This window comes from Capricornis sumatraensis, chromosome 3 (assembly GCF_032405125.1).
Source record: "Capricornis sumatraensis isolate serow.1 chromosome 3, serow.2, whole genome shotgun sequence".
NCBI lineage: Eukaryota > Metazoa > Chordata > Mammalia > Artiodactyla > Bovidae > Capricornis > Capricornis sumatraensis.
Genome location: NC_091071.1, coordinates 7,976,638 through 8,004,383, shown reverse-complemented (window position 1 = coordinate 8,004,383; position 27,746 = coordinate 7,976,638). Strand labels below are relative to the sequence as shown.

At 51.3% G+C, this 27,746-nt stretch overlaps 3 protein-coding genes across 4 annotated transcripts in view; 1 reads left to right on the top strand and 2 right to left on the bottom strand.

Moving 5' to 3' along the window:
* POR (cytochrome p450 oxidoreductase) overlaps positions 1-1,152 on the top strand; it is a 54,786-nt gene extending 53,634 nt beyond the window's left edge. For both annotated transcript variants that reach the window (XM_068968883.1, XM_068968882.1), the window contains exons 14-16: positions 44-189; positions 267-352; positions 672-1,152. In XM_068968883.1, the coding sequence (XP_068824984.1) occupies positions 44-189; positions 267-352; positions 672-816 (377 nt within the window). In that variant the 3' untranslated portion in view covers positions 817-1,152. The remainder of the gene's footprint in view (positions 1-43; positions 190-266; positions 353-671) is intronic.
* Positions 1,153-1,417: 265 nt separating this feature from the next.
* TMEM120A (transmembrane protein 120A) lies at positions 1,418-6,748 on the bottom strand. The gene is made up of 12 exons (XM_068968884.1): positions 6,616-6,748; positions 4,870-4,988; positions 4,537-4,653; positions 3,109-3,168; positions 2,827-2,922; positions 2,659-2,748; positions 2,394-2,459; positions 2,232-2,293; positions 2,034-2,126; positions 1,851-1,915; positions 1,706-1,774; positions 1,418-1,629 (listed from the first exon to the last, which is right to left on the bottom strand). The coding sequence occupies exons 1-12, from the start codon at positions 6,694-6,696 to the stop codon at positions 1,516-1,518; spliced, it is 1,032 nt and encodes a 343-aa protein (XP_068824985.1). The 5' UTR covers positions 6,697-6,748; the 3' UTR covers positions 1,418-1,515.
* Positions 6,749-8,902: 2,154 nt separating this feature from the next.
* The window catches only part of STYXL1 (serine/threonine/tyrosine interacting like 1), a 29,895-nt gene continuing 11,051 nt past the window's right edge, over positions 8,903-27,746 (bottom strand). Inside the window, exons 5-9 of the mRNA XM_068969158.1 lie at positions 26,236-26,381; positions 20,068-20,213; positions 17,155-17,252; positions 16,491-16,603; positions 8,903-9,034 (exon numbers count right to left, since the gene is read on the bottom strand). Coding sequence (XP_068825259.1) covers positions 8,903-9,034; positions 16,491-16,603; positions 17,155-17,252; positions 20,068-20,213; positions 26,236-26,381 — 635 coding nt within the window. The remainder of the gene's footprint in view (positions 9,035-16,490; positions 16,604-17,154; positions 17,253-20,067; positions 20,214-26,235; positions 26,382-27,746) is intronic.

Genomic DNA, 27,746 nt, shown 5'->3' with positions numbered 1-27,746 from the left:
CTGGGCCTGGGGCCCCTCACTCACCCGGCCGCCCCCGCCCCAGGCAAGGAGGTGGGCGAGACGCTTCTCTACTACGGCTGCCGGCGCTCTGACGAGGACTATCTGTACCGCGAGGAGCTGGCCGGCTTCCACAAGGATGGCACCCTCACCCAGCTCAACGTGGCCTTCTCCCGGGAGCAGCCCCAGAAGGTGAGGCCGGGGCCAGGCCCCAGGGTGGGAGGGTGCGGGGGGCGATCGGCCTCCCTCATAGGCAACCCCGCCCCCAGGTCTACGTGCAGCACTTACTCAAGAAGGACAAGGAGCACCTATGGAAACTCATCCACGACGGGGGCGCCCACATCTACGTGTGCGGGTGAGTGGGGGGGGTGAGGGGGGCAGGAGGGGTGAGTGGGGCCGACGGGGGGGCAGGAGCAGGGTGAGTGGGGCAGGAGTGGGGTGAGTGGGGCAAGAAGGGGGGTGAGGAGGGCAGAGGAGGGGGTGAGGGGGACAGAGGTGGGGGGTGAGGGGGGCAGGAGGGGGGGTGAGTGGGGCAGAGGCGGGGGTGAGTGGAGGGGTGAGTGGGGCTGACGAGGGGGCGTGAGTTGGGGGGTGAGTGGGGCAGAGGCCCGGGGCGGGAGGCTGGCCTGCCCGTGGAGGGCCCTCCCCCAGTGCCTCCTCCGTCCTGCGCGCAGGGACGCTCGGAACATGGCGAGAGACGTGCAGAACACCTTCTATGACATCGTGGCCGAGCAGGGGGCCATGGAGCAGGCCCAGGCCGTGGACTACGTCAAGAAGCTGATGACCAAGGGCCGCTACTCCCTGGACGTGTGGAGCTAGGCTGCCCGCCCTGCTCCGCCGCTCATGCCCTACAGACTTGCCTCCCCATCCTGTAATCACGCGCCTCACTCGCTTCTGCCGTCTCCTGGGTGGTTCTGCCGGGTGCGGCCCCGGAGGCAGGCCCAGAACAGAGGCTGCTCACAGCCCAAACCGTGCCCTCCGGTCAGCCCAGGGGGCGCAGCTGAGGGTGACAGGCTGAGGTATGTGAGCACCTCGCGGCCCTCAGTGGCTGAACACAGGGGTCCGCCTGTCAACTGATGAGGCCTGGCCCCTCCCTGTGATTTTCGATGAGTGTAAATAATTTTAAATAACCTCTGGCCCTTGGAATAAAGTTCTGTTTTCTGTATTTACTCGGCAGTGCTTGCACAGATCTGAGGCCTCCACCTGGGTCTCCTTAGCTCAGACCCCAGAGACACCTCGGGGGCCCCCAGGTCCCAAGCGGTGGCAGCACAGGACCCCCAAGCCCGTCTCACCCGCAGGAGCACATACACCGAGGCTCTCGGAGCTGTCTTCCTTTATTCAAGCCACTGGCGCCCAGGTCCTCCTCTCCAGCAACGCCTTCAGGGCCCACGGAGCCCACAAAACCCAGGGGAGGGCAGACGAGACCCTCCTGGACACGAGGAGTCCCCACCCCCTCCACACAGAGGTTCAGAAGCCCCTTCCGGGCCAGGGGTGCCATTGGGCAGGGAGGGCCCAGCCTCATTCTTTCTTGCTCCCATGCAGCTGGTTGTGGAATTTCTGGTGCACGACCCGCAGGGTGGTGAAGAAATTGCCAAGGAAGAGGAGGAGGAAGGGGAAGCCGCACATGAGCACCTGGGGGAGCAATCGGGGTCAGGACGGGAGCCAGGCGGCCCTCCCCGCGTCCTCCCCAGGCAAGGGCCCGGCTCACCTGCCACTCTTTGCACTCGGGGTCCCGGGCCAGGTTGAACAACGTCAGCGCGTTAAAAAGCTGCCAGAACTGGGAGGGAGGGGGCTCTTACACACAGTCCCCGCTCGAGACAGCCAGGTGGACGGGGGGCTCAGATACAACTTACGTGTCCGAAGAAGAGGAAGGGCAGCAGGAAGGTGAGGCCCCGCCACATCCAGGACTGGAAGCCCTCTGCAGGGGCACAGCGGGGCAGAGAGGCCCCGTCACTCAGAGCCCAAGCCAGAGGCAAGGACAGGCCCTCGCGGCGCCCCGGCAGGACCACGGGGCAGGGCGGCCTTGCCTGACTCACCCACAGTGAGGTCCATGGTGTGCCGCTCGCCCAGGGCGCGCAGGCGGTACAGGCAGCCGCTCTGGTAGTAATACTGGAGGAACTGCACGAAACCTGAGGCGGGGTGGGGGCATCAGGACCGGGCTGGAGCCCCAAGCCCCTGCCCGCCCTTCCCGGGGGGCGAGTCCTAAGCAGAGCAGGGACCTCGGAGACACTCACTCTGGTACATGGAGAAGGACAGGAACTGGTTCCGGAACTTCTGGTACATGAGGCCGTCGGGCCTGAGAGCAGAAAGCAGAGGGCGGGGGGGGGCTCAGGGACGCCCCCCTTCTCCCTGCCCCTCACTCCCCCGAGGCCCTGGGACCAAGCCGACCCGCTCACCATGTCAGCATGACTCCCGACAGGAACGTGGACACGTAGTGATGGAAGACCCACCAGCCTTTGATCCTGCGTCAGGGAGACGCCGTCACCCCTGTCCCCTCAGCCCCAGGATCGGGGCTCGGGGGGCAGGAAGTGGGGCTGCAGTGGGAAGGAGCCAGTACCACCCTGCTTCTCAGCCACAGCACCCCCTGCCCCCCACTCTGCAGGGCAGCCCCAGGGGCGTTCCCCCCGAACCCGCCGGGGGCTGGGCCCCGCCCTCGCCCACCGGGAGCCGTTGTTGATGAGGATGCTCTCACGGATGGTCAGGGTGCAGTAATACCAGACCAGCAGGAAGTTGAAGGCAGCGTCTGTCACCCTGTGGGCAGAGGTGCAGAGGGTGGGTGCTGGCACCTCGAGAGGGTCCAGGGGGCCAGACCCCCCGCAGGACACCCACCTGGAGTTGAGGAGGAAGCGGCAGGTGAAGGAGATGAGAATGAGGATGATGGTGAGGTAGAGCTTGAACTTCTCGTACTCGTCTTTGTAGGCAAACCTGGGGGCACACACTCATGGCACAGGCTGGGTGCTGGCGGGGCCCACCCAGGCCTCCCGACGGGCTGCTTGGGGTGCCATCGGGCAGTGGCCCCCGAGCCCCAGGCTCGGCCAGGAAGGCTGGGGCAGGCTGGAGGGGGCCCGGGGTGGGAGGTGGCGGGGAAGGAGCGTGGCGACCACAAATTACTTAGCCTGCTTGCTCAGGAGTGTCACGTTGACGTTGCCCAGAACCAGGCTCAGATACAACCTGGGGGAGGAGAGTAGCCTTCAGCCCCAAGCCCACTGCAGCCACCCACACCCGCGACCGCACCGCGACCTCCTGCCAACCCCGAAGGGTGCCATCACCCACCCCATCCAAGCTCCTCTCGTTTGAGTCATAGCCGTGTACCAAGCAGCGGCACCTGTCCGGGCTCCTATTCACACGCAAGCCTGAGGCCCGGGCTCACAGTGGTTCAGGGACTGGCCTGAGGCCGCGGAGAGGTTACGGGGCACAGCGGGGACTGAGACTGGACGCCAGGCTGCCTCTCCGCCTCGCCGCGAGCTCCTCCCTCTCCCATTCCCAGCGGCGGCCCCGGCCAACCCTCCCCCAAACCCTCCACCCTGTCACCTTCAGGTAGGTGACATCTTCCCTGCTGCCTCCCCACCCTCCTCTCTGCACGCCCCTCCTCCCTGACACCCCTTCCCAGCGCCCCAGGGACTTCCCTCCAGTGCACACTGCACCCCTCCCGCGTCTCACCCTCTGCAGGCCCCACCTCTGAGCAGGTAGAGATGCTCAAGTCCTTCTGTGTACAAACTCACACACCCAAACAGAAGCGACTCCTCAACCCTCACGACGAGCTCTAGTTGCTAGTTTCCAGGCACTGGTTTCTCCTTCCACTCACCTCCAAGCTTCGCAAGCGTGGCCTGAACCTGGCTGTCTCCTCGGCTCTTCCGTCTTCCCCAATATCACCTTTCCAGCCCCACCCTCCTGGAAGCGGTTCTCTCCAAGGTCACCCGAACTTCCAGGAAACATTCCCCTTCTGTGTTACCTCTGGCTGGCCCCCACACTGGCCCCGGGGGGCCATCTGATCTCAGGCTGCTGGCCACTCCCTCCCCTGCCTTCTGGGACATGCTTTCTCCCCGCGGTCTCTCTGCTGGACTGTTTTCCCGGAGTCCCGGGTTCTGCCGCGTCCTCTGCTGCGACTGCGGCTGATCTAAGTGCGTAATTGAGCTGTCGCTTCTCCTGCCCACTGGGCCAGAGGGGAGCGCCGCAGGCTGGCTCCTGCGCTGGTCTCTCCGCAACCTTTCACCTCCTACCCTATGCTCTGGACGTGACACCTGCTGTTTGCACCTCTCCAGGTCCAGCCGGCTCCCTCCTCTTAATCCTTTGTGAGGCAGCCCAGGCGTCACCTACCCCAAGAGGCTTTCTCCGGCCTCCCAAGTGGTGAGGCACCCCTGTCTGTGCTCTCCCCGATTCTCCGTACGTCCCGCACAAAGCGCCCGTCATCATAGTGAGCTGCCACTGTCACTGAGGCGGTCCCTGAGGGACGACCAGGTCTGACAGCCCCCTTGGGTCCAGGAAACCAAGCAGAGGGAGACGGGGCTGTGAGCCGAGCTTGGGGGAGGGGCGGCTCACCCATTCTTCTTGGGCAAGTAGGCCTCCATATCGAAGAAGAGGCCCTGTCGCTCCTTGATCTGGTTTTCCAGCTCCTGCGCGGCTTCCTCGGCCTCTGACGGGAGGGAGGGTTTGCATCTGCAGGTGGGGCCGCAGAAGCCAGAGTCAGAAGCCAGAGTCCCCCTGGGGGGCAGGGGAGCAGACGGAGCCCAGAGCGGGGAGAAGCCGTGCCCAGGGGCACCTCGGAGGCAGCGCCAGCTCCCTACCCCACCAGGCCCGACAGCCACCCCCGGTCCACGGCCAGGGACATGAGGAGGGAGGGCAGGGGAGCACGTCAGGGGGACAGGTCCTAACTTTTTCAGGACAAGGGCCAGCTCCTGGAGCCGCTTCTTCTGCCGAGCGATGGAGCTAGTACAGCTGTTCTGCAGCTTGGTCAGCTCCTCCAGCTTCAGGCGGTACAGCCGGTGGGTCTCCTGGGGACCAGGGAGGGGGAAGGCTCAGGCTGGCTAGGGGACCCCTGAGCCAGAGCCTGCTGGGAAGGGGGTGCGGCACGCATTCGCCCAGGGCTTCAAGGATGCAGCCAGATGAGCCAGCCTCAGGAATGCACCAAGGGTCCTCTCTCCAAGGCAGGCAAGGAGACAGGGCTCTTCGGGCAAGCCCAGGAGCCCCCCAGCACCTCGCCCCCAGAAACAGACATGTTCTTGGAAGGTTTTCTTAGTCTCAGCCCATTTACTAGTTGTTCCCACCCCTCTCCGCCCATCCTGAGTCTGCATTCTAAGCCCACACGGGTCCACAGTCTGGACCAAGCAGGCAGCCTAAAGCCATCCATGACCTTCTCAGAGCCTCCTGTCCAGACAGCCTGCAAGGGAGAGGGGAGCTGAGGCTGTCCAAGATGACTGCTGCTCTGGCACTCCCAGCATCTTCCTCCTGGGTTAAAGGTCACCAGGCTTCAGCCCTTGGACCTCTTGCTGTAAGACCATTCCTCTACCCTTCCCCCCAGCACCTTTGGCCCAGGGCTTCCCAGAGCACTTTGCCCCCTGGGGTGAGTCTTGAGAAGAAGCAGCCTGGAGATAGGGGGCAAGGGGCAGTGTGAGGAAGGTCAGGCAGGGGCTGAGGCCAGGATGGTGGTGCCCAGGCTTGGGAGCCTGGGTCTGCCCTGCTCAGGGCCCTGGGGAGAAGCACAAATGGTAGCAACTTGGCCAGGACAGGCCAGGGGGCAGTGAGGCTCAATGTGGACAGGAAAGGGCTGGAACCAGTCCAAGAGAGGCAAAGGCCTGATCAAGTGCCCAGCTGGCCTGGGCTCTACCCTGGCTGGGGTTTGTTTCTCATGCTCAAGGAGGGGCCACCTCGGCCTACCCCAGCCACAACACTCCCCTGTTCACCTGTCCGCAGAACAGCACAGCGGCCCATAGCAGCCAGATCCAGACAATACCCACCCCCGCTATGCCTGGCTTCCACTGGTCTCAGAGAGACTCCCACCCCTGTCAGGCCCATGAGGTCTCTCGGCAGGGCCCCGCCCACCCACTTTCCCCTCACTCTCTGCAGCAGCCACGTGGTCCTGTGTGGTTGGAAGCTGTCCTGCACCCAGGATCAGCCTCGCCCCCATCCAGGGACTTCATCTAAATCCCACTTCTCCGGACCGAGGCCACGCGACCTCCCGTCCTGCTCCCCATCCACACTCAGCCCAGACCGCCCGGCCCGAGGGAGGGGAAGGCCGGCCCGGCCAGCGCCCATGGCGCGTTTGCTCAGTGATTGACCCAAGACTGGCCCTGGTTAGCTCGGACTCTCCTGGGAGGGGACTAAGTCGGAGTCGGGGCCTCTTTCCGAGATCTTCACGAGAGACCGGAGGTCTGCCCTGGTCAGTAGGGGTCGCGGCGGCTGCGCGGAAGAAAGATACCACCGCCGGACATTGATTTGAGGCCGAAAGGAGGGTCCAACCGGGGACACCGGGACCCAAGACCTCGCCGCCGTCGGGAGCAACACCACGGTCCCCCACCCCGACCCCGAGCTTTCCGCAGCCAGACCCGCGGCTACCCGACCCTTGACCCCGAGCCAGACAGACATGGCTCGGAACCAATGGCAGCCCGCCTTAGCGCTCACCTGGATGCCGTGGAAGTCCTGCTGCAGCTCCTCCCAGTCGCGCAGGCAGTCGCCCAGCGGGCCCGGAGGCGGGGGATGCATTGCGGCCGGGCCGCGGGCCGGAGAAGCCGAGAGTCGAGGACAGCACCGCAACCCCGGCCGGCCGGAGGCACCTCCGCCTCCGCCGCCTCCGCCCCCGTCCGCTTCCGGGCTCGCGCCGCCGCGACCACCAATGGGGAAAATGCTGGGGCCGCGAGCCCGCTGTCCCCGCCCCCAGCCAGAGCCAATCCGGGGCCGGGACGGGGCTGGGGCGGGGCCACAGGCTCCGCTAGCCGCTGGCCTGGCAGTTCTAGCGTGGAGGGCGGCGGCAGTTCCCCACTGGGGCTCTACGCGGGATGCCAATTGCTGGTGCTGCCAGCAGTGTCCCTGCCGGTCACGCTGCGAGTAAAGCAAGGCCCAGGGAGGTGGCATTCTGCCTCAAACACTTTCCGCCTGGGGAAGCTGTTCTTTGGCAGGGAGGCAATTCCGAGCCTCTTCTCTTGCTTGGATTTTTACGAGGGTCTCTTTATGTCTCCCTGTCTCCAAGTTCACCGCTACTGCCCCTTCACACAGACACCAGGCTACCCTGACTAAAACACAAAGCCAATCCCTACTGTGTCCCTGCTGAAAATTTGCCGGTGTCTCTGCCCTGCTTACCGGGAGGTGCCAAAGACCTGCAGCCATCCCAGGCTCCGCTCCAGTTCAAGTGGTCACTAAAGCCTACTGCCTGAAAAGCCCTAACCCCTGGGCAGAAAGCCACTGCTTGAGGGCGTAGGCTTCTGCTGGGGTGTCAGGGGAGGGGGTCCGGGGCCGCCCCTCCAACCCTCTGTAGAGTCCTAGCAGGCAACATGGCGCTCACCTGTATGCCTCGGCCCTGTCCAGGTAGTGGAAATGTTTGCTGAATGAGCGTGGACAGACCTGTTAAAATTCTCCATCAGTCCCCTTGTCCGTAGACTCCAGGCTTTTTCGGTGGGTGCTGCCCTCACTTGGAAGCCCATTTCTGAGGAAAACTCCCTTTAAGACCTGAGGAATTTCTAGAAACCCTGGCATGGGGTTGGAATGGAAACAGTGAGAGACTTTATTTTGGGGGGCTTCAAAATCTCTGCAGATGGTGACTGCAGCTATGAAATTAAAAGACGCTTGCTCCTTGGAAGAAAAGCTATGACCAACCTAGACAGCATATTAAAAAGTAGAGACATTACTGACAAAGGTCTGTCTAGTCAAAGCTATGGTTTTTCCAGTAGTCATGTATGGATGTGAGAGTTGGACTATAAAGAAAGCTGAGCACAGAAGAACTGATGCTTTTGAACTATGGTGTTGGAGAAGACTCTTGAGAGTCCTTTGGACTACAGGGAGATCCAACCAGTCAATCCTAAAGTAAATCAGTCCTGAATATTCATTGGAAGGACTGATGCTGAAGCTGAAGTTCTAATACTTTGGCCAGAAAGAACTGCAAAGAACTGACTCATCTGAAAAGACCCTGATGCTGGGAAAGATCGAAGACGGGAGAAGGGAACAACAGAGGATGAGATGGTTGGATGGCATCACCGACTCAATGGACAGGAGTTTGAGCAAGCTCTGGGAGTTGGTGATGGACAGAGAAACCTGGCGTGTTGCAGTCCACGGGGCTGCAAAGAGTTGGACACGACTGAGTGACTGAACTGAACTGGTGTGGGGGATGGGAGGGTGGGAATCTCTTTGTGGTGAACATAGCCAGGCAAAAATGAGTGGGGAGCAACAAAAGGAAAGATCCAGCCCACAAGCAATGGACCAGTGGGAGCATGGAGGAGTGCTGGAGATGAGGTAAGGAGATGCCCTCGTGTCATGAGTCTCTCAAAGCTGTGAAGCCTGGCACCTGAGCCAAGGCTGGGCTTGGCATCTCTGGGGCTGGGGATCTCTGCCGGTGGGTGGGCATTTTGACAACCCCTGTGGAGCAACACAAGGCTGGGGGAAGACTTGGAGCTCCCCCGGGGCAGCCTCCCAAGGGACCACGTTATGGGAGACAGGAGGGCAGCTGCTCTGGCAGCCAGATGCTCCTCCCAGGGCAGCCTCGGGAGTGCAGTGGGGGTGATCCAGACGCCCACGGGATGGGTTCTTGCTGAGTCTGAACACCTGCTATGTGGCACCAATGAGGAAGAACCACTGCAGGAGGCTGACACGAGGCTCCAGGCAGCAAAGGCCTTCTTATTCCTTGGCTACATACCCTGGCCCACTACCCACAAAAAGCCCCCAAGTCAGGTTCTCCTGGCCCCATAGCTGGACCACAGAATCAGTAGGGTGGATTCTGGATGTCTGTGATGATGTCTCCGAGGACAACCTTCTCCCACTCTGACAGCTGAGCCACCAAAGCACGATTTGGACGCATGTTGTTTTTACACTTCTTGAGGTAGGCCCAGGACCTCTGTGAACCAAGGAGAGAAAAGCAGACTTCAGGGTTGGACCTAGGCCCCTTCCACCTTGAAGAGAGCCAGCTCAGGAGGGCAAGAGACACTTGCCCAGGGGCTAGCAGCAGAGCTTAAGGGCAGGACAAAGAAACAGCAGCAGCCTGGGGTTAACAGACTAGGGCGAAGCAGTCAAGGAGCTGGCTCTGCCTTGGGCAAGCCCCTCTGCACCTCTGCTACTGAATACAGAGACGGAAGTCACTCTTCTGTCAGATGGCTCCTGTGAAGGCTGAGAAAACATGTGAGACCTACTGTGGACGAGGAAGCACCATGCCCATGCCTGCCACTCAGTGCTGCCTCAAAAAGATTTGCACTGGATTTCCCTGGTGGTCCAGCGGCTAAGAATCCTCCTGCCAAGGCAGGGGACACGGGTTTGACCTCTGGTCCCAGAAGATTCCACATGCCTCAAAGCAACAAAGCCAGTGCACCACAGCTACTGAAGCCTGCGTGCCCTAGAGCCCATCTGCAGCAACACAAGAAGCCCCGCAGTGAGAAGCCCACCCATACACCACAACCAAGAGTGAGCCCCACTCGCCACACGTAGAGAAGGCCCTCAGGTAGCAACAAAGACCCAGCACAGCCAGAAAGACTATAAAGAAATAAAAATGAAGGTTTGCATCAGAAGTGGGTAAATGAATGGAAAGAGGAAGAGAACCTGGGCAAATTCTCTGAAGAAGGAAAACTGAAGCTGCCTTCATTCACGTGCCCATCCCCAAATACAGGAAAGGTTATCACATGAAGGAAAGGTCATCAGCTGGTCCCCATCTGATGGAGGAAAAAGGAAAAAGGCAAAAGCGGTGCCTCAGCACGCTGTGGAACAGAAGGAAACTGTCTCAACATAACAAAGGTCACATATCAAACAGGTCACATCATACTCAGTGGTCAAAGACTGAAAGCTTTTCCTGTGAGACTAAGGGGAACGAGGCGAGGATGCCCATTTCCACCACCTGTATCCAACACTGTACTGGAAGTCCTAGCTGGGGCAATTAGGAAAAAAGAAAAGAAAAGGCGTCCAAATCGTAAAATATGAAGTTTTGCAGCTCTGTTTGCAGCTGATATGAACTTAAGGATCTCATATGAAGAACACCTTAAAGAGTAAAAACAAACAAACAAACAACACTACAACTGTTAGAATGTAACAAAGTTGCAGGAGACAAAGCCAGCTGTGTGTCTAACTAACAACGAACAATCTGAAAAGGAAGTTAGGAAATTTTCATTTATGCTAGCACCAAAAGAATAAAACTCTTAGGAACAGGGACCAAAATGAGCAAGGGGGTGGAAGAAAGGAAGAAGCTTCCAGAAGGTTGGGTAGTGGGGAGACAGTGAGTGACTGGGCTTCAAAGCAAAGCAGAAGGCTTTGTGGCAGAAGTTACTAAGGGAAAATATGAGGAAGGCGGGGGAAAACAGAATAAGGCGTTCTCGTCACAAGTAAGAGAGGTGAGCGCTGTTCTGGTACAAAGTGTAGACTTGGGGAAGTGGAATCCCTAATCTGCCACACGGGCCAAAAATTAACCTTTTAGAAGCCAGATGGCCCAGGGCAAAGTTGCACAAATAGTAGCCATGTGTTAAGATATCTGGAGAACATGGTAATAAAAAGCATGTTCACATAGTTTGCATTTGCCTCTTAAAAAAACTCTCAAAAATGTGTGTATCAAGGGGATGTACCTCAACATAATAAAGACCACACATGACAAGCTGACAGCTAACATCATACTCAACAGTGAAAAGCTGAAAGCTTTTCTCTAAGATCAGAAACAAGACAAGGATGCCTACTCTTGCCACGTTTATTCAATATAGTTTTGCAAGTCTTAGACAGAGTAAGAAAAAGACATCCAAACTGGAAAGGAAGAAGTAAAACTGTCTCTCTTGGCATGCAACACATTATATATAAAAACCCCAAAGACTTCACAAAGACACTGTTAGAGTGAATAAACAGAGCAGCAAAGTGATAGGATACAAAATCAATATACAGAAATCAGCTACGTTTCCACACGCTGATAAAAAACTATCAGAAAGAGAAATTAAGAAAATACTTCCAGTTGTGTCAAAAGGGTAAAATACCTAGAAATAAATTTAACCAAGGAGATGAACAACTTGTACACTGAAAACTATGACAACAATAAAAGAAATTAAAGACACTAGTAAACAGAAAGATAGCCCATGCTCATGGATTGGAGGGATACTGTTAGAATGTCCATACCACCCAAAGCCATCCACAAACTGAACATAAACCCTATCAAAATCCCAATGGTATCTTTCAGAGAAACAGAACAAACAGTCCTATGATTCGTATGGTACAACAAGACTCCAAATAGCCAAAGCAATCTTGAGGAAGAAGAACCAAGCTGGAGGCATCATACTTCCTGGTTTCAGACTATATTGCAAAGCTATAGTAATAAAAACAGTATGGTATTGGCATAAAACATAGACACATATATCAGTGGATCAGAAGAGAAACCCCAGAAATAAGCCCATACATATATGGCCAGTTTAGGATAAAGAAGCTAATAATATGCAATGATGAAAGAATGGTCTCTTCAATAAGTAGTGCTGGAAAACTGGACAGCCACATGCAAAAGAATGAAACTGTTGGGAATTCCCTTGCAGTCCAGTGGAACCACTATCTTACACCATACACAAAAGTCAATTCAAAGTGGATTAAAGGCTCGAATAGAAGACCTGGTACCATTAAACTCCTAGAAGAAAACATAGGCAGTAAACTCCTTGACATCAATTTGGTGGTGACTTTTAGGAACTGACACCCAAAGCAAAGGAAACAAAAGCAAAAATAAACAAGTGGGACTACTTCAAACTAAAAAGCTTTCGCACAGCAAAGAAAACCACCAACAAATTAAAAAGGCAATCTGGACTTCCCTAGTGCTCCAGTGGTTAAGGCTCCACACGCTCACTGCAGGTAGGCACAGGTTCAGTCCCTGGTGCGGGAACTTAGGTCCTGCATGCTGTTCAGTGCAGTCAGAAAAAAAAAAAGATTACAAAGAAGCCTGTATATTGTCACCCTGCTTATTTAACTTATATGCAGAGTATATCATGCGCAACGCTGGACTGGATGAAGCACAAGCTGGAATCAAGATTGCCGGGAGAACTACCAATAACCTCAGATATGCAGATGACACCACCCTTCTGGCAGAAAGCAAAGAGGAACTAAAGAGCTTCTTAATGAAAGTGAAAGAGGAGAGTGAAAAAACTGGCTTAAAACTCAACATTCAAACAACTAAGATCATGGCATCTGGTCCCATCACTTCATGGGAAATAGATGGAGAAACAGTGGAAACAGTGTTCGACTTTATTTTTCTGGGCTCCAAAATCACTGCAGATGGTGACTGCAGCCATGAAATTAAAAGATACTAGCTCCTTTGAAGAAAAGTTATGACCAATCTAGACAGCATATTAAAAAGCAGAGACATTACTTTACTGACAAAGATCTGTCTAGTCAAAGTTATGGTTTTTCCAGTTCAGTTCAGTCAGTTCAGTCGCTCGGTCATGTCCGACTCTTTTTGACCCCATGAATCGCAGCACGCCAGGCATCCCTGTCCATCACCAACTCCTGGAGTTCACACAGACTCACGTCCATCGAGTCCATGATGCCATCCAGCCATCTCATCCTTGGTCGTCCCCTTCTTCTCCTGCCCCCAATCCCTCCCAGCATCAGAGTCTTTCCCAATGAGTCAACTCTTCGCATGAGATGGCCAAAGTACTGGAGTTTCAGCTTTAGCATCATTCCTTCCAAAGAAATCCCAGGGTTGATCTCCTTCAGAATGGACTGGTTGGATCTCCTTGCAGTCCAGGGGACTCTCAAGAGTCTTCTCCAACACCACACTTCAAAAGCATCAATTCTTCAGCACTCAGCTTTCTTCACAGTCCAACTCTCACATCCATACATGACCACTGGAAAGACCATAGCCTTGACTAGATGGACCTTAGTCAGCAAAGTAATGTCTCTGCTTTTGAATATACTATCTAGGTTGCTCATAACTTTTCTTCCAAGGAGTAAGCGTCTTTTAATTTCATGGCTGCAATCACCATCTGCAGTGATTTTGGAGCCCCCCAAAAATTAGTCTGACACTGTTTCTACCGTGTCTCCATCTATTTCCCATGAAGTGATGGGACCAGATGCCATGATCTTCGTTTTCTGAATGTTGAGCTTAAAGCCAACTTTTTCACTCTCCTCTTTCACTTTCATCAAGAGACTTTTTAGCTCCTCTCCACTTTCTGCCATCAGGGTGGTGTCATCTGCATATCTGAGGTTATTGGTATTTCTCTCGGCAATCTTGATTCCAGCCTGTGCTTCTTCCAGTCCAGCGTTTCTCATGATGTACTCTGCATAGAAGTTAAATAAGCAGGGTGACAATATACAGCCTTGACGTACTCCTTTTCCTATTTGGAACCAGTCTTTTGTTCCATGTCCAGTTCTAACTGTTGCTTCGTGACCTGCATACAAATTTCTCAAGAGGCAGGTGAGGTGGTCTGGTATTCCCATCTCTTTCAGAATTTTCCAGTTTATTGTGATCCACACAGTCAAAGCCTTTGGCAGTCAATAAAGCAGAAATAGATGTTTTTCTGGAACTCTCTTGCTTTTTCCATGATCCAGGGGATGTTGGCAATTTGATCTCTGGTTCCTCTGCCTTTTCTAAAACCAGGTTGAACATCAAGGAGTTCACGGTTCACGTATTGCTGAAGCCTGGCTTGGAGAATTTTGAGCATTACTTTACTAGCATGTGAGATGAGTGCAATTGTGCGATAGTTTGAGCATTCTTTGGCATTTCCTTTCTTTGGAATTGGAATGAAAACTGACCTTCTCTAGTCCTGTGGCCACTGCTGAGTTTTCCAAATTTGCTGGCATATTGAGTGCAGCACTTTCACAGCATCATCTTTCAGGATTTGAAACAGCTCAACTGGAATTCCATCATCTCCACTAGCTTTGTTCGTAGTGATGCCCACTTGACTTCACATTCCAAGATGTCTGGCTCTAGATTAGTGATCACATCATCATGATTACCTGGGTCCTGAAGGTCTTTTTTGTACAGTTCTTCTGTGTATTCTTGCCACCTCTTCTTACAGTCTTCTGCTTCTGTTAGGTCCATACCATTTCTGTCCTTTATTGAGCCCATCTTTGCATGAAATGTTCCCTTGGTATCTCTAATTTTCTTGAAGAGATCTCTAGTCTTTCCCATTCTGTTGTTTTCCTTTATTTCTTTGCATTGATCGCTGAAGGCTTTCTTATCTCTTCTTGCTATTCTTTGGAACTCTGCATTCAGATGCTGATATCTCTCCTTTTCTCCTTTGCTTTTCGCCTCTCTTCTTTTCACAGCTATTTGTAAGGCCTCCCCAGACAGCCATTTTGCTTTTTTGGATTTCTTTTCCATGGGGATGGTCTTGATCCCTATCTCCTGTACAATGTCACAAACCTCATTCCATAGTTCATCAGGCACTCTATCTATCAGATCTAATCCCTTAAATCTATTTCTCATTTCCACTGTATAATCATAAGGGATTTGATTTAGGTCATACCTGAATGGTCTAGCGGTTTTCCCTACTTTCTTCAATTTGAGTCTGAATTTGGTAATAAGGAGTTCATGATCTGAGCCACAGTCAGCTCCTGGTCTTGTTTTTGTTGACTGTATAGAGCTTCTCCATCTTTGGCTGCAAAGAATATAATCCATCTGATTTCGGTGTTGACCATCTGGTGATGTCCATGTGTAGAGTCTTTTCTTGTGTTGTTGGAAGAGGGTGTTTGCTATGACCAGTGCATTTTCTTGGCAAAACTCAATTAGTCTTTGCCCTGCTTCATTCCGCATTCCAAGGCCAAATTTGCCTGTTACTCCAGGTGTTTCTTGATTTCCTACTTTTGCATTCCAGTCCCCTATAATGAAGAGGACATCTTTTTGGGGTGTTATTTCTAAAAGGTCTTGTAGGTCTTCATAAAAGCATTCAACTTCAGTTTCTTCAGCGTTACTGGTTGGGGCATAGACTTGGATAACTGTGATATTGAATGGTTTGCCTTGGAGACGAACAGAGATCATTCTGTCATTTTTGAGATTGCATCCAAGTACTGCATTTCGGACTCTTTTGTTGACCATGATGGCTACTCCATTTCTTCTGAGGGATTCCTGCCCACAGTAATAGATATAATGGTCGTCTGAGTTAAATTCACCCATTCCAGTCCATTTTAGTTCACTGATTCCTAGAACGTCGATATTCACCCTTGCCATCTCATTTGACCACTTCCAATTTGCCTTGATTCATGGACCTGACATTCCAGGTTCCTATGCAATATTGCTCTTTACAGCATCGGATCTTGCTTCTATCACCAGTCACATCCACAACTGGGTGTTGTTTTTGCTTTGGCTCCATCCCTTCATTCTTTCTGGAGTTATTTCTCCACTGATCTCCAGCAGCATATTGGGCACCTAATGACCTGGGGAGTTCCTCTTTTGTCACATATGATTGTGAGAATTGGACCATAAAGAAAGCTGAGCGCCAAAGAATTGATGCTTTTGAACTGTGGTGTTGGAAAAGACTCTTGAGAGTCCCTTGGACTGCAAGGAGATCCAACCAGTCCATCCTAAAGGAGATCAGTCCTGAATATTCATTGGAATGACTGAGGCTGAAGCTGAAGTTCTAATACTTTGGCCACCTGATGCGAAGAACTGACTCATTTGAAAAGACCCTGATGCTGGGAAAGGTTGAAGGCAGGAGGAGAAGGGGACGACAGAGGATGAGATGATTGGATGGCACCACTGACTCGGTGGACATGAGTTTGAGCAAGCTCCGGGAATTGGTGATGGACAGGGAGGCCTGGCATGCTGCGGTTCAGAGGACAGCAAAGAGTCAGACACGACTGAGCGACTGAACTGAACAGAGAAGGAAAAGGCAACCTAAGAAGTGGGAGAAAATATTTGCAAATCATATAACTGATAATGGGTTAATATTCAAAATACATAAAGAAGTCATACGATTCAACAGCAAAAGAAAAAAAAAAGAAACTAACAAAAAAGTCCGAATAATCTGATTTTTAAAAGGGCTAAGATTCTGAATAGATATTTTTCCAAAGAAGACGTCAGATGGCCAACAGGTACGTTGCAGCAGCCAAAACGCCCCTCCCTTGGAGAGCCCTGAACAAACACTAGCAGAGAGCTGGGCAGCACTGGGGGCCACCCAGGCGGTCCTGCTGGCCACAGCCTTGCCCAGCCTGCGTCCTGGGCCTGCCCCAGGTGCCCAGCCCCAGGCCTCTAGCCCAGCCCTTGGCACCCTGTCCTTGGGTGTGGTATGTTAGGTAAAGCCCTTGACCCTTCCCTCTCAACCCCTCACCGTCAGTTAAGATCCCGAGGCAATGTTGGAGACCCATTCCTTTGAGGTGCAGTTCTGACCTCACCTCCCGGACCAGGGAATACGTACCTTCAGGGTCTGCCCGTTCCGATGCATAAGGAAGGCCAGGATGGCCGCACAGCTGCGGCTGATGCCCAAGGTGGAAAAGACCAGGATGACGGAGTGGAGCTCCAGGTGAATATCTGGAGAGAGAAGGAAAGGTGGGAGGCTGTGCGTGGCTTCCTTCTCTGACGATCCGGAAGATGACTGGCCTCAGTGGACCCAAAAGTAGGTTCGGAACCAGCACACCACGGTCTAGGCAGGTCACGTGACAGCTCTAGGATACTGTTTCGTTGCCTGGCAAATGATGTGTTTAGCATCATCATAGAAAGGCCTTCTCTGAGCTATCCGTGCTTCCTTCCCAGGAAGGTCGGCCACTGGCTGACTTCCCTAGGTGGGGATGGAAAGACTGCACCCCATGGGCACCTGGGTGCTGACAGACTGTGTAGCCTGATGTGAACCACAACCAGTGAGCACTGGTTGTGGGGCCTGGGCACTCGAAGCCACCGTTTCCTCATTTGGAAAATGTGCTGATGGTACACTGCCTGCCTCATGAGGTTTTGCACCATGCTTAACCCCGCCCTTTTTCTCCTGAGAGCTGGGAGTCACTGTCAGTAATAGGTACAAGGCGCCATGGCCCTCTCTGTTCCCTGGGCACAGGCCAGTTAGGGCCTGGTTGAAGAATGCCCCTTACCAATGAAGTGACAGAGGTGGCGTAAAAAGGGTGTAATGTTTGCTTCCAGGGAATCTTCTATCTGGATGTGCAGAAGCTTGTCGGCATCACCTACAAAACTAAGCAGAAGAAAAGCATGTCATCGGGCAGACTCACCCAGAGCCTGGCTGTAGTGTCCTTCATCCACAGCAATAGGACCATAAGGGGAGGAGGCTGAGCAGGGAGATGGGGGTAAATAAATGGTCCCCTCTCAGAAAAACAGCGCCTGCCTCAGAGGGGTGTTGTGTAGATTAAATCAACTCATCTATGTAAGGCATCTGGCAATCTGCTTGGCACGTGACAGCGCTCAGTAAACAGGATGTTATTGCTATTAACCAAACCTGGTGCTTTCCTGGAACACAGTGCAGACGGTGAGGATGGAAACATGTAATGAGTCTGCTATGTTAAATGGAGGAAGCAAGACTGACGGAGAGTGGTGGGGCTCCTGTTTTAGATAGGGTGGTCAGGAAGGTTTTCCTGAGGAGGTGGTGTTGGGAAGAGGTTTAAAGGAGGTGACAAGACAAGCCAGGCGGTTATCTGAGCGAAGAGTGTTCCAGGTAGAGGAGAATCCAAGTGCAAAGGCTCCAAGGGCCAGGATATTTAGTATGCTTGAGAAACATCAGGGAGATCAGAGTGGCTAAAGCTTTATAAACAAGGGAGAGAGAAGAGGGAGATGAGGCATGAGGCACATTCCAAGAGAAGACGCCTGCAAGGAGCTTGGCACAATGCCTGGTGTGCAGTGAGCACTTGGTAAATGCTATTTACAAAGAATACAGCCTGCTGGCCATTCACTGTGGCATGCAGAAAGGTGCAGTAGATTCAGGAATGAAAATATTCTGGTTTAGTTTCTTCATGAGCATTTGCTATGAAAAATACAAGCACCATTCACCATGCATGCATGCATTCATTCTGTCCGTCCATCCTTCCCTTCCCCTTCCTCTCTCTCTCCCTCCCCACCCGACCACCCACCCACCATCCATTCATCCATCTATCCCCAATCATTCATTCTTTCCCCAGACACTCGCTCAATGCCTATAGTGTGGACCCTAGTGGACACAAGATGAATCAAATAGGGCCTCTCCCAGCTTCAAGGAGCTCTCACCCTGATGGGAGGGGTGTACACAGAAACAAATGGCTAATCCAATCAGCTAGGCTTTAGGATAAAGACCTACACATGCTGCTGAAGAGGAGGGGCAGGGAAAAGTCGAGGGAGTTGGGGAAAGCCTAACAATGGAGGAGACATATGGACGGAGGAAGTTGAAGGATACAAGGTTAACATAAAAATCAACTGGATTTCCATATGCTAGCAACAATCAGAAATTTAAATTTAACTTGTTTATTGATTTGGCTGCACTGGGTAGCTTGCGAGATAGTTCCCTCACCGGGAAATGAACCCAGGCCCTAGGAATGAAAGCGCCGTGTCCTAACCACTGAGCAACCATGGAACTCACATGACTGTTGGCAGGATTCAGTTTCTCACGGGCTCTTGGACTAAGGGCCTCGGCTCATCACTAGCTGTTCGCTGAAAACCATCAGGCCCTTGCCTTGCAGACCTGTCTCCAGAGGACAGCTGGCAGCATGGTAGCTGACTTCCTTCAGGGTGAGTGAGCAAGACACGGCAAGATAGACGCCACGGTCTATGTGTGACCCAGTATCAGAAATGACAGCCCATCACTTTTGCTTTACTGCACCCATTAGTGAACCCCAGCAAGTCTAGCCCAAATGCTGTGAATGGTAGGTGGTGGGGAATCACCAGAAAGACTGCAAAGACATATTCCATATTCCCCTTTCATTGATTTCTGTTGAGTCAGTCGTTGGTCTAATTATTGTTCCTTTGAAAGTCATGTCTTACTTATCTGCTTCTCCTCCCTCTCTCTCTTGTTCTCAGCAGTCTCACTAAGTGCCTTGATGTGATTTTCTTAAGATTTATTGATTTTCACATAGTAATTTTTAGTACCAGATGCTTCACTGAATTCTTGTGTTATATAAATTCTCTCTGAGCTGAATTTTATTAGCTTTTGATTAGGAACTAGAGGAAATAGAGGCCTTGATGATCATGACTGGACATGGCTGGGAAGACACAGGCTGACAAGCAAGGCTGTAAAGAACTTTCCTGCTCCATGAACAATGGTGTGTGTGTGTGTGTGTGTGTGTGTGTGTGCGCGCGCGCGCGTGTGTGTCCCTAGCACCAGGGAAAATCTGAGGCATAACAGTTGCTGTATCCAATGTTTATGTCTTCCCCAAATTCATATGTTGAACCCTAATTCCCAAAGTGATGGTATTTGGAGGTGGGGCTTTGGGGAGGTAATTAGCTTATGAGGGCAGAAACAGAAACCCTTATGAGTGGGATTAGTGCTCTTGTGAAAGGGACCCCTAGAGAGCTTTGCCCCTTCCACAGCAAGAAGAGTCCATCTGTGAACCAACAGCAAGCCTTCATCAGACACGGAATCTGCCAGTGCCTCCACCTTGGACTTCCCAGCCTCCACACCATGAGAAAGCCCGTCGTTCGTAAGCCACTGGTCTGCAGTATTCTGTTACGGAAGCCCGGATGGACTAAGAGAGGGGTCACTTCTCAGAGGGCCTGAGACAAGGAAAGCAGGGTAAACCAGGATTATTTTGCATCAGAATGTCAAAGCACCAAGACAGCATTAGTTTTGGTGAGGCTTAAGTGCGGGCTGTGGGGCAAGTGCAGGGCCTCAGTCTGGGGCAGAGGGTGCTATGCTCATGCCGGGAAGTCAAGAGCAGGCTAGCAACAGATGAAAACAACGCAGACCCCATTCCAGTGTGTACTGACTTCTAAAAGCCATTTCAGTTCTATCAGTGCATGCCACTAGAAGGCTTATATAAATAAATAATACTAATATTAAAAAAAATATCAGCGGTATATCTATTTACAATGGCCCTGTCTCCATGGAGATGTTGACGTGTGCATTGATTTTCAAATCCTTCTGAATTTTAGGGTCGCAGGCTTGCTTGAAATTTCCCAGGTAGATCCTGCCTGGCATTATCTCAATAGGGTATGGCTGGAAGGCATCCAGTTCCTGACGAGGGGATGGAGAAAGCCTGGCTGTGATAATAATCCCCAGAGAAGAAGCTGTTTCTGTTTTGTCTCTTGAGATGCGGCTCAGCAAACAAGCTTAGAAAGGCAGACTGGGATAGTGAATGAGACTAAGCAAATGTTCACTGCAGCACTATTTACGCAGCCAGGATGTGGAAGCAACCTAACCGTCCAACATCAGGGGAATGGATAAAGAAGACGTGGCACGTATATACAATGGAATGCTACTTGGCCATATGAAAGAATGAAGTAACGCTGTTTGCAGCAACAATGGATGGACATAGAAATTATTGTAACTAAGTGAAATAAGTCAGACAGAGAAAGACAGACACTATATGGTATCACTTATAAGTGGGATCTTAAAAATATGATACAAAAAAAAACACAAAAGAAAAAAAAACACACACACACAAAAAGTAAAAACATATGATAGAAATAAACTTACAAGACAAAAAGAGACCCACAGACTTTGAAAACAAACTTACGGTTATCAAAAGGGAAAGATGTAGGAGCAAGGATAAATTACAAGTTTGGGATTAACATACACACAACACAATATATAAAACAGATAATCAACAAGGACCTAGTGAATGGCACAGGGACCTCTACTCAGTATTCTGTAATAACCTATACGGGAAAAGACTCTTGAGAAAGAGTGGACATATGTATACAAATAGCTGAACCACTTCTGCTGTACCCCTTTAACTAACACCACATTGTAAAGCGACTATATCCCAATATAAAACAAAATTTAATTTTAAAAAATTATGTCAAAAAATTTAAAAACAAAACTACCATTTGATCCAGCAATCCCGCTTTTGGTATATATCTGAAGGAAATGAAATGACCATCTTGAAGATACATCTGCACCCCACATGATCATTTGAGCATTATTCACAAAAGATACAGAAATGACCTAGAAGTCCATCAATGGATGAATGGATAAAGAAAATACGGCATGTATATACAATGGAATACTGTTCAGCCATAAAAAAGAAGGAAATCTTGTCATTTGTGACCACATGAATGGAATTTGAGGGCACTGTGCTGAGTGAATCAGTCAAAAAAAAAAAATTGCATGATCTCACTCACATGTGGAACTCTGAAAAAGCAAAACTCATGGTATTTCCAGGGGCTGTGGGGGTGGGGAAAATGGGGAGATGTTAGTCAAGGTTATAAACCTCCAGACATAAGGCAAATCAGTTCTGGGGATCTAATGTACAGCATGGTGACTACAGCTAACAACACAGTATTATATACTTGAAATTTTAAGAAAAATTTCTAGAAAGTACATCTTAAATGTGCTCATCGCTCACACACACATAAACGGTAACTGTGTGAGGTGATGGATGTGTTCATTTTACTATGGTAATCATCTTGCAACATATGAAGTGACAGTGAAAGTGTTAGTTGCTCAGTCCTGTCTGACTCTGTGGGACCCCATGGACGGCGGCCCTCCAGGTTCCTTTGTCCATGGGATTCTCTAGGCAAGAATACTGGAGTGGGTAGCCATTCTCTTCTCCAGGAGCTCTCCCTGACCCAGAGATCAAACCCAGGTCTCCTGCATGTCAGGCAGATTCTTTACCATGTGAGCCACCAGAGAAGCTGCAACATATATGTGTATCAAATCATGCTGTACGCCTTAAACTTACACAATCTTATACGTCGATTATACCTCAATAAACCTGGGGGGGGTGGATTACAAAATTTGCGTGTTTCCAAGGAAAGATTATTAGAGCACCCATCAGGTGGTTAGAAACAATTATTAACAAAAATAATTAGTAAACAATTATTAATGAGACTTATAAACAAGTTGGAAAACAGCCAGAGAAGCACACCAGTCTAAGACTGTTCTCAAAGCATGCCTCCAGGACTAATGAAAATGCCCCTAATGGTTCCCTGGGTGACCTCTTGCAGTTCAGATGTCGGTAATAAAACAGGGGATACTTGTTTATTGTTGACATAGACCGGAAACTTACTTGTTATATTTAGTAATATAAAACCTAGGCATAACCTCAAAAGAAAAAAAGAAAAAGAAATCCACTAACATTGAATAAACTGATATTTATAGAATATGATCTGGTGGTGGTGGTGGTTGTTCAGTCGCTGAGTTGTGTCTGACTCTTTGCGACCGCACAGACTGTATGTAGCATGCCAGGCTTCCCTGTCCTTCCCTGTCCTTCCCTGTCCCTGAGTTTGCTCAGACTCATGTCCATGGAGTCAGTGATGCTGTCTAGCCATCTCATCCTTGGCTGCCCTCTTCTCCTTTTGCCTTCAATCTTTCTCAGCATCAGGGTCTTTTCCAATGAGTTGGCTCTTTGCATCATTGGCCAAAGTATTGGAGTTTCCACTTCAGCATCAAATTTGGAAAACTCAGCAGTGGCCGCAGGACTGAAAAAAGGCCAATTCCAATCCCAAAGCAGGGCAATGCCAAAGAATGTTCAAACTGTTTAGAAACCCCCCTTTTTTCATCAGTTTTCCATAGGAAATGCTAACCAATATAATTTTAAAGGTCAAACCAGTTCTAAACCACCTCTGGCTCCTAGTTTGACTCAGAAACAACATCTCAAGACCTCAAGCTAGTGTGCAGTCCACCTGAGGCTTTCAGAGCCTTCTGGCTTCAGCACACCTCCCCTCCCAGTGAACCCACCACCAGCCCACATTCCTCTGAAACTGTCGACCTCAAAAGCTTTTTTATCAATGAGCAGACACCACTCCGAGTCAACCCCCAAGTCTGTGAGACATTCGGCCCTTCCACATGCAGGCAGGCAGGCAGGCTCACTACCTGCAAGTGTGACCCAAAGCGCTCCCCAGGGTTCAGGGTGACCACCCCCTCAGGACACTCAGCTTGCTGGAGCCAAGTGAACTCCTCCTGGTTTCATGCGGATAATCTCACTCACTCTCACCACAAATCTGTCAAGGCTCTTCCTGATGCTTTCGAACCAGCTTCCTTTCCCAGTAGTTTTAAGGGCCGTGGGGGAGCGGGTGTGACATGGATAAAAACATGCTCTGCTCTAAACAGCCACTGCCTATTAATTCTAGAGGACACAGTTTTGACAACCACATTGACAAATGTAAAAGAAACCAGTATCACAAACTAACATGTCCAACTTGAGCCCACTGCCTTCCCCCGACACGGCTACAGTCCACTGGGTCACAAATAGTTGGACATGACTTAGCGACTAGACAACAACATATAAAACAGGAAATTAGCAGTCACTTGGTCTAAAGTAGAGGGGCCATCTCAGAGTCTAAACTCCGTGCCTCCATCCCCCTGGTAGGAGTTCCTTGGGGAGCAGCAGAGACACGTCTGCTTCACAACGTCTCAAAACACATAACAGGAAGGGAGTGGGGCTTTCATTCTTGCCCCTGAATTAGTAACAAAAGTCCCAAAGTAGGGAGAAGCCAGTCTAGGAAAGTACATCCTATGAAGGCCTCGAACAAGCAGCATAGAACTCACCTGTCCAGGCCCTGCTAGATACCACCAGCCGCCGCCCCATCCCTCTTCCCAAACTACTTAAGAAGACTGGGGCAAGGACCAGTCTCAGGTGTATACATGTCAAAACTGACCAAACTGTACATTCTAAATATGTGCTGTTTTAACCTATGCCAGTTCCACCTTCCTAAAGCTTTACGAGAAAAATAAAGGGGCTTTCCTGGGGATCCAGTGGTTAAGAACCTGCCTGCCAACGCAGAAGACATGGGTTTGACCCCTGGTCTGGGAAGATCCCACAGGCCACACAGTGACTAAGCCCGTGCACTGCAACTGCTGAAGCCTGTGCACCTAGAGCGCGAGATGCGCAGGAAGCCAAGCTGCGGCCACGCGAAGCCTGAGCGCCACGCCCAGGGCAGCCCCTGCTCTCCGCAGCTGGAGCGCGCCCATGCACAGCGACAAAGACCCACTGCAGCCAAAAGTGAATATTAAACAAAAGAGAAAGAAGAGGAGTTATGAGCATGTGAGGTTTGCAGACAAGAAAGAGCCCCTCTCGTCGCCACAAAGCCAGTAAGGATGCTCCTCTGGGGGCAAAGAGGGGCGCCTGGAGGGACCCGGGAAGACTGGCTGTATAGCTGCTGAGCCAAGACTTACAGCCCAGTGGAAGGTGAGGACGTCCCCTGGAGAGCGCCACACGTATACCCTGCGCTTGGGAACAGGTATGACCCCAGGTGTGGGTCCTCGCCTTTTCACACAGGCTGGCTGGAGCAGCTGTGCCAGCAAGGCCAGGAGCAGCCTCATTCCTACCATCACACCCTCTGGGGGCTCATTCTGGGCTTCAGGTGAAGGAATGTGGACGGGGTGGGAGGTCATGAGCTGCCAATGGAAGGGAAGGGACCTGGCAGGTATTCCTGTCAGGAATTCTCAGCTGGCTCTCTCTGAAGGATCCTTGGTACCAGATGGAAAGGAAACCAGCCTCAAAGGCCATCATCTGTGGCACACAGAACCAGGCGGGGCAGGATGAGAAGAGGGCACATCCCCACCACTGATAAGCAGCCAGTCCCACAAGACAGGGCCCACACGGACCCCCAGCACCAAAGGGACCAGGACCGGAAGAGGGGAAGTAAGGAGGTATCCTTGAAGCTACCCTACACTCCTCCCCATTCCCAGTCCCGAGCCTGCAGACAACGGAAGGCTGCCCAGCTCTGGGAAGGGAGAAGGCGTGAGTTGAGACTAGAACGTTAAGCTAGCCTAGCTTGAACTGGACCGTTTTATTCCCTTTTAAAAAATTATTTCAAAAGTACACAAAAGTGGAGAGAATAATGTAACAAACTCCTGGATCTCTCACCCTTCAGCAAACATTCATTATCAACTAATGGCCCACTTCGTTTCATATATACCTCCAACTTGCTGACCCGCCCCAGATTATTTTGAAGGAAATTCTAGACATCATGTTATTTTAATTATAAATATTTCATTATGTATCTCTAAGAGATAGAGACTCACATTCTCAGAAACATAGCCATAATAATGTCATCACAACCTAAAAAAATCTGTAACAATAATTCCTTGTTGTTCAGTCGCTCAGTCGTGTCCGACTCTTTGTGACCCCATGGACTGCAGCACGCCAGGCCTCCCTGTCCATCACCAACTCCCGGAGCTTGTTCAGACCCACGTCCATTGAGTCGGTGATGCCATCCAACCCTCTCATCCTCTGTCGTCCCCTTCTCCTCCTGCCCTCAATCTTTCCCAGCATCAGGGTCTTTTCAATGAGTCAGCTCTTCGCATCAGGTGGAATTCCTTCCTATCACCAAATTCCAGTTCCTAGGCACATTTCTCCAGTTGTTTTATAGTACGACGAAACTGAAATTTCTGATAACTGAGAGTGGTCTGAAAGTATGGTATCGGCCCATGATGCTGCCCACGGCGAGTGAGAGCACAGCTGAAGTAATTGCTAGAAAGAATGAAACCCCTGCAGGTTCACATTCCATTTCATTCTGACTCTTCAAGAAACCAGATGCCATAAAATTCCCCCAGGGAGCACCGCTGTCTGCCTGTCACTGCCCCTCAGTGCTCACCTTATTCATCCTCTGGTCTGGCTCCTGACACCCTGTGTAACACCTTGGCCACACTTTGTTACAACCCTTGTCTCTGCCAGTAGACAAAGGAATCCTTGTAGGCAGGGGCTGCTATCTCACCCTTTCGTTGTATCCTCTGGACCCAGGCAGGGTTTGTGAGGCCAGACAGCTAAGGATGGCCCTGCCTGTGTGGCTTTGACCACGACCCATCGCCCAGAGGCCCCCGCCACGGATCCCTGCTCTCTAAGCTGGCCCCATCGACGAAACACCACGCTGGCTTCTGCCTCCATCTGGCACTCGTAAATTCATCACACTGGACTGGACTGCACCTCCTGGCTGCCCGAGTTCCTTCCCAAGCCATCGTCAACATCTCTTCCACCTTTTCCACACCATCTGCCTCCTCCTGCTTCTCCAGCCCTGCTCGCCACCCCTTCGGCCCCCAGGGAAAGGCCCCGCTCCTTCCTGAGCCTGCCTGCGCTCAGTGCACAGCTTGCCTGAGGCATCCAGATGATCTTCTGTGTCCGGAAGAAGTGATACATGGCCGAGAAGTGCTCGAAGCCTCCTCTCAGGATAAGGACGGGGTGGCGGGTGAGGTGGGTCAGGGTTCTGCCGCACTCAACAGCCGCTCCAAGCACTAATCCTAAGAGCAGAGACCAAAGAGGTGACTGTCCCCTGTGTGCTCACCGTTTGCCTAGAGGCCCAGTGGACAGGCACTCCACTCTGGAAAACAGCTATCGAGGAAACTGAAACGAATATAAACAGAGATGAAAGCTACAATTAAAATTTAAAAAGCAATTCGCCACCAAGTAAGCTGATCTTTGTCTGTAAACTCCAAGATTTCATTTTCATTTCCATGTTGTTGCAAGGAAGGACGATCCAACATAAGCGGAATGCGCATGTGTATCGGAAAGCGACAGTTGCTCGGTCGTGTCCAGCTCTTTGCAGCCACACGGACTGTACAGTTCACGGAATTCTCCAGGCCAACATACTGGTATGGGGAGCCTTTCCCTTCTCCGGGGGATCCTCCCAACCCAGGGATCGAACCCAGGTCTCCCACATTTCAGGGGGATTCTTTACCAGCTGAGCCACGTCTGTGTATATACAATATCATAAATGATATACCACACAATTCATCCATTTAAAGTATAGAAATGAATGTTTTTTAATGTATGCACAGTTGTGAAACCATCACTGCAGTCAATGTCAGAACATTTTAATCACCTCCAAAAGAAACCATGTACCAGTTAGAGGGTTTCGTTCCTCACTTCCCTGCAAACATTCAGCTCTAAGCAACCTCTAACCTAATTTCTTATGGCTTGACCTGTTTTGGACATTTTCTAGAAATGGAATTATATAAATGTGGCGTTTTGTGTCTGGTTGCTTTCCCTGGGCATGATGTTGTCAAACTTCATCTATGTTGCAGCAAGTGTCAGCACTCCAGCCTTTTTCATAGCTGAATAATATTCCTCTGTGTGGCTCTCCACCTGTGGTTTATCCACTGATCTGTTGATGAATATTTCAGGTGTTTCCATTTTGTGCCTATTATAAGACTGCCAGGAACACCCATGTACAAGGTTTTGTGTGCACATGTTTAACTTCTCTCTGGTATACACTCTGGATGAAGAATGTTGCTTGCCACATCAGTAAACAAAGAACACTGTGGCCATCGAGCCATTGGCTGCTGCAGGTGTCCCTGACTGTGCACTCTTCCCTGAGTAAGCAAATTATCAGTGTGTGGTTTTGGGTTCTGTTGTTCTGTGATTGTGATTTTTTACCGAGTGAGGATGGTGGCTCCATAGTGCTAAAGTGAGGTCAGGCACAGACAGTAGAGGGGATTGTTTTCACTGACCACCATTTCCTAAGACTTAGGCTTCAGCCGACAATCCTAGGATTGCAGACCAGGGATGAGTGTAGCAAAGAGGGGACAATTTCCTGGCTAAGGGCCTCCTGAGAAAACTGGTGTTATTACAGGTGGAAGCCTACCGCCACCCAGTGGCCACTGGTA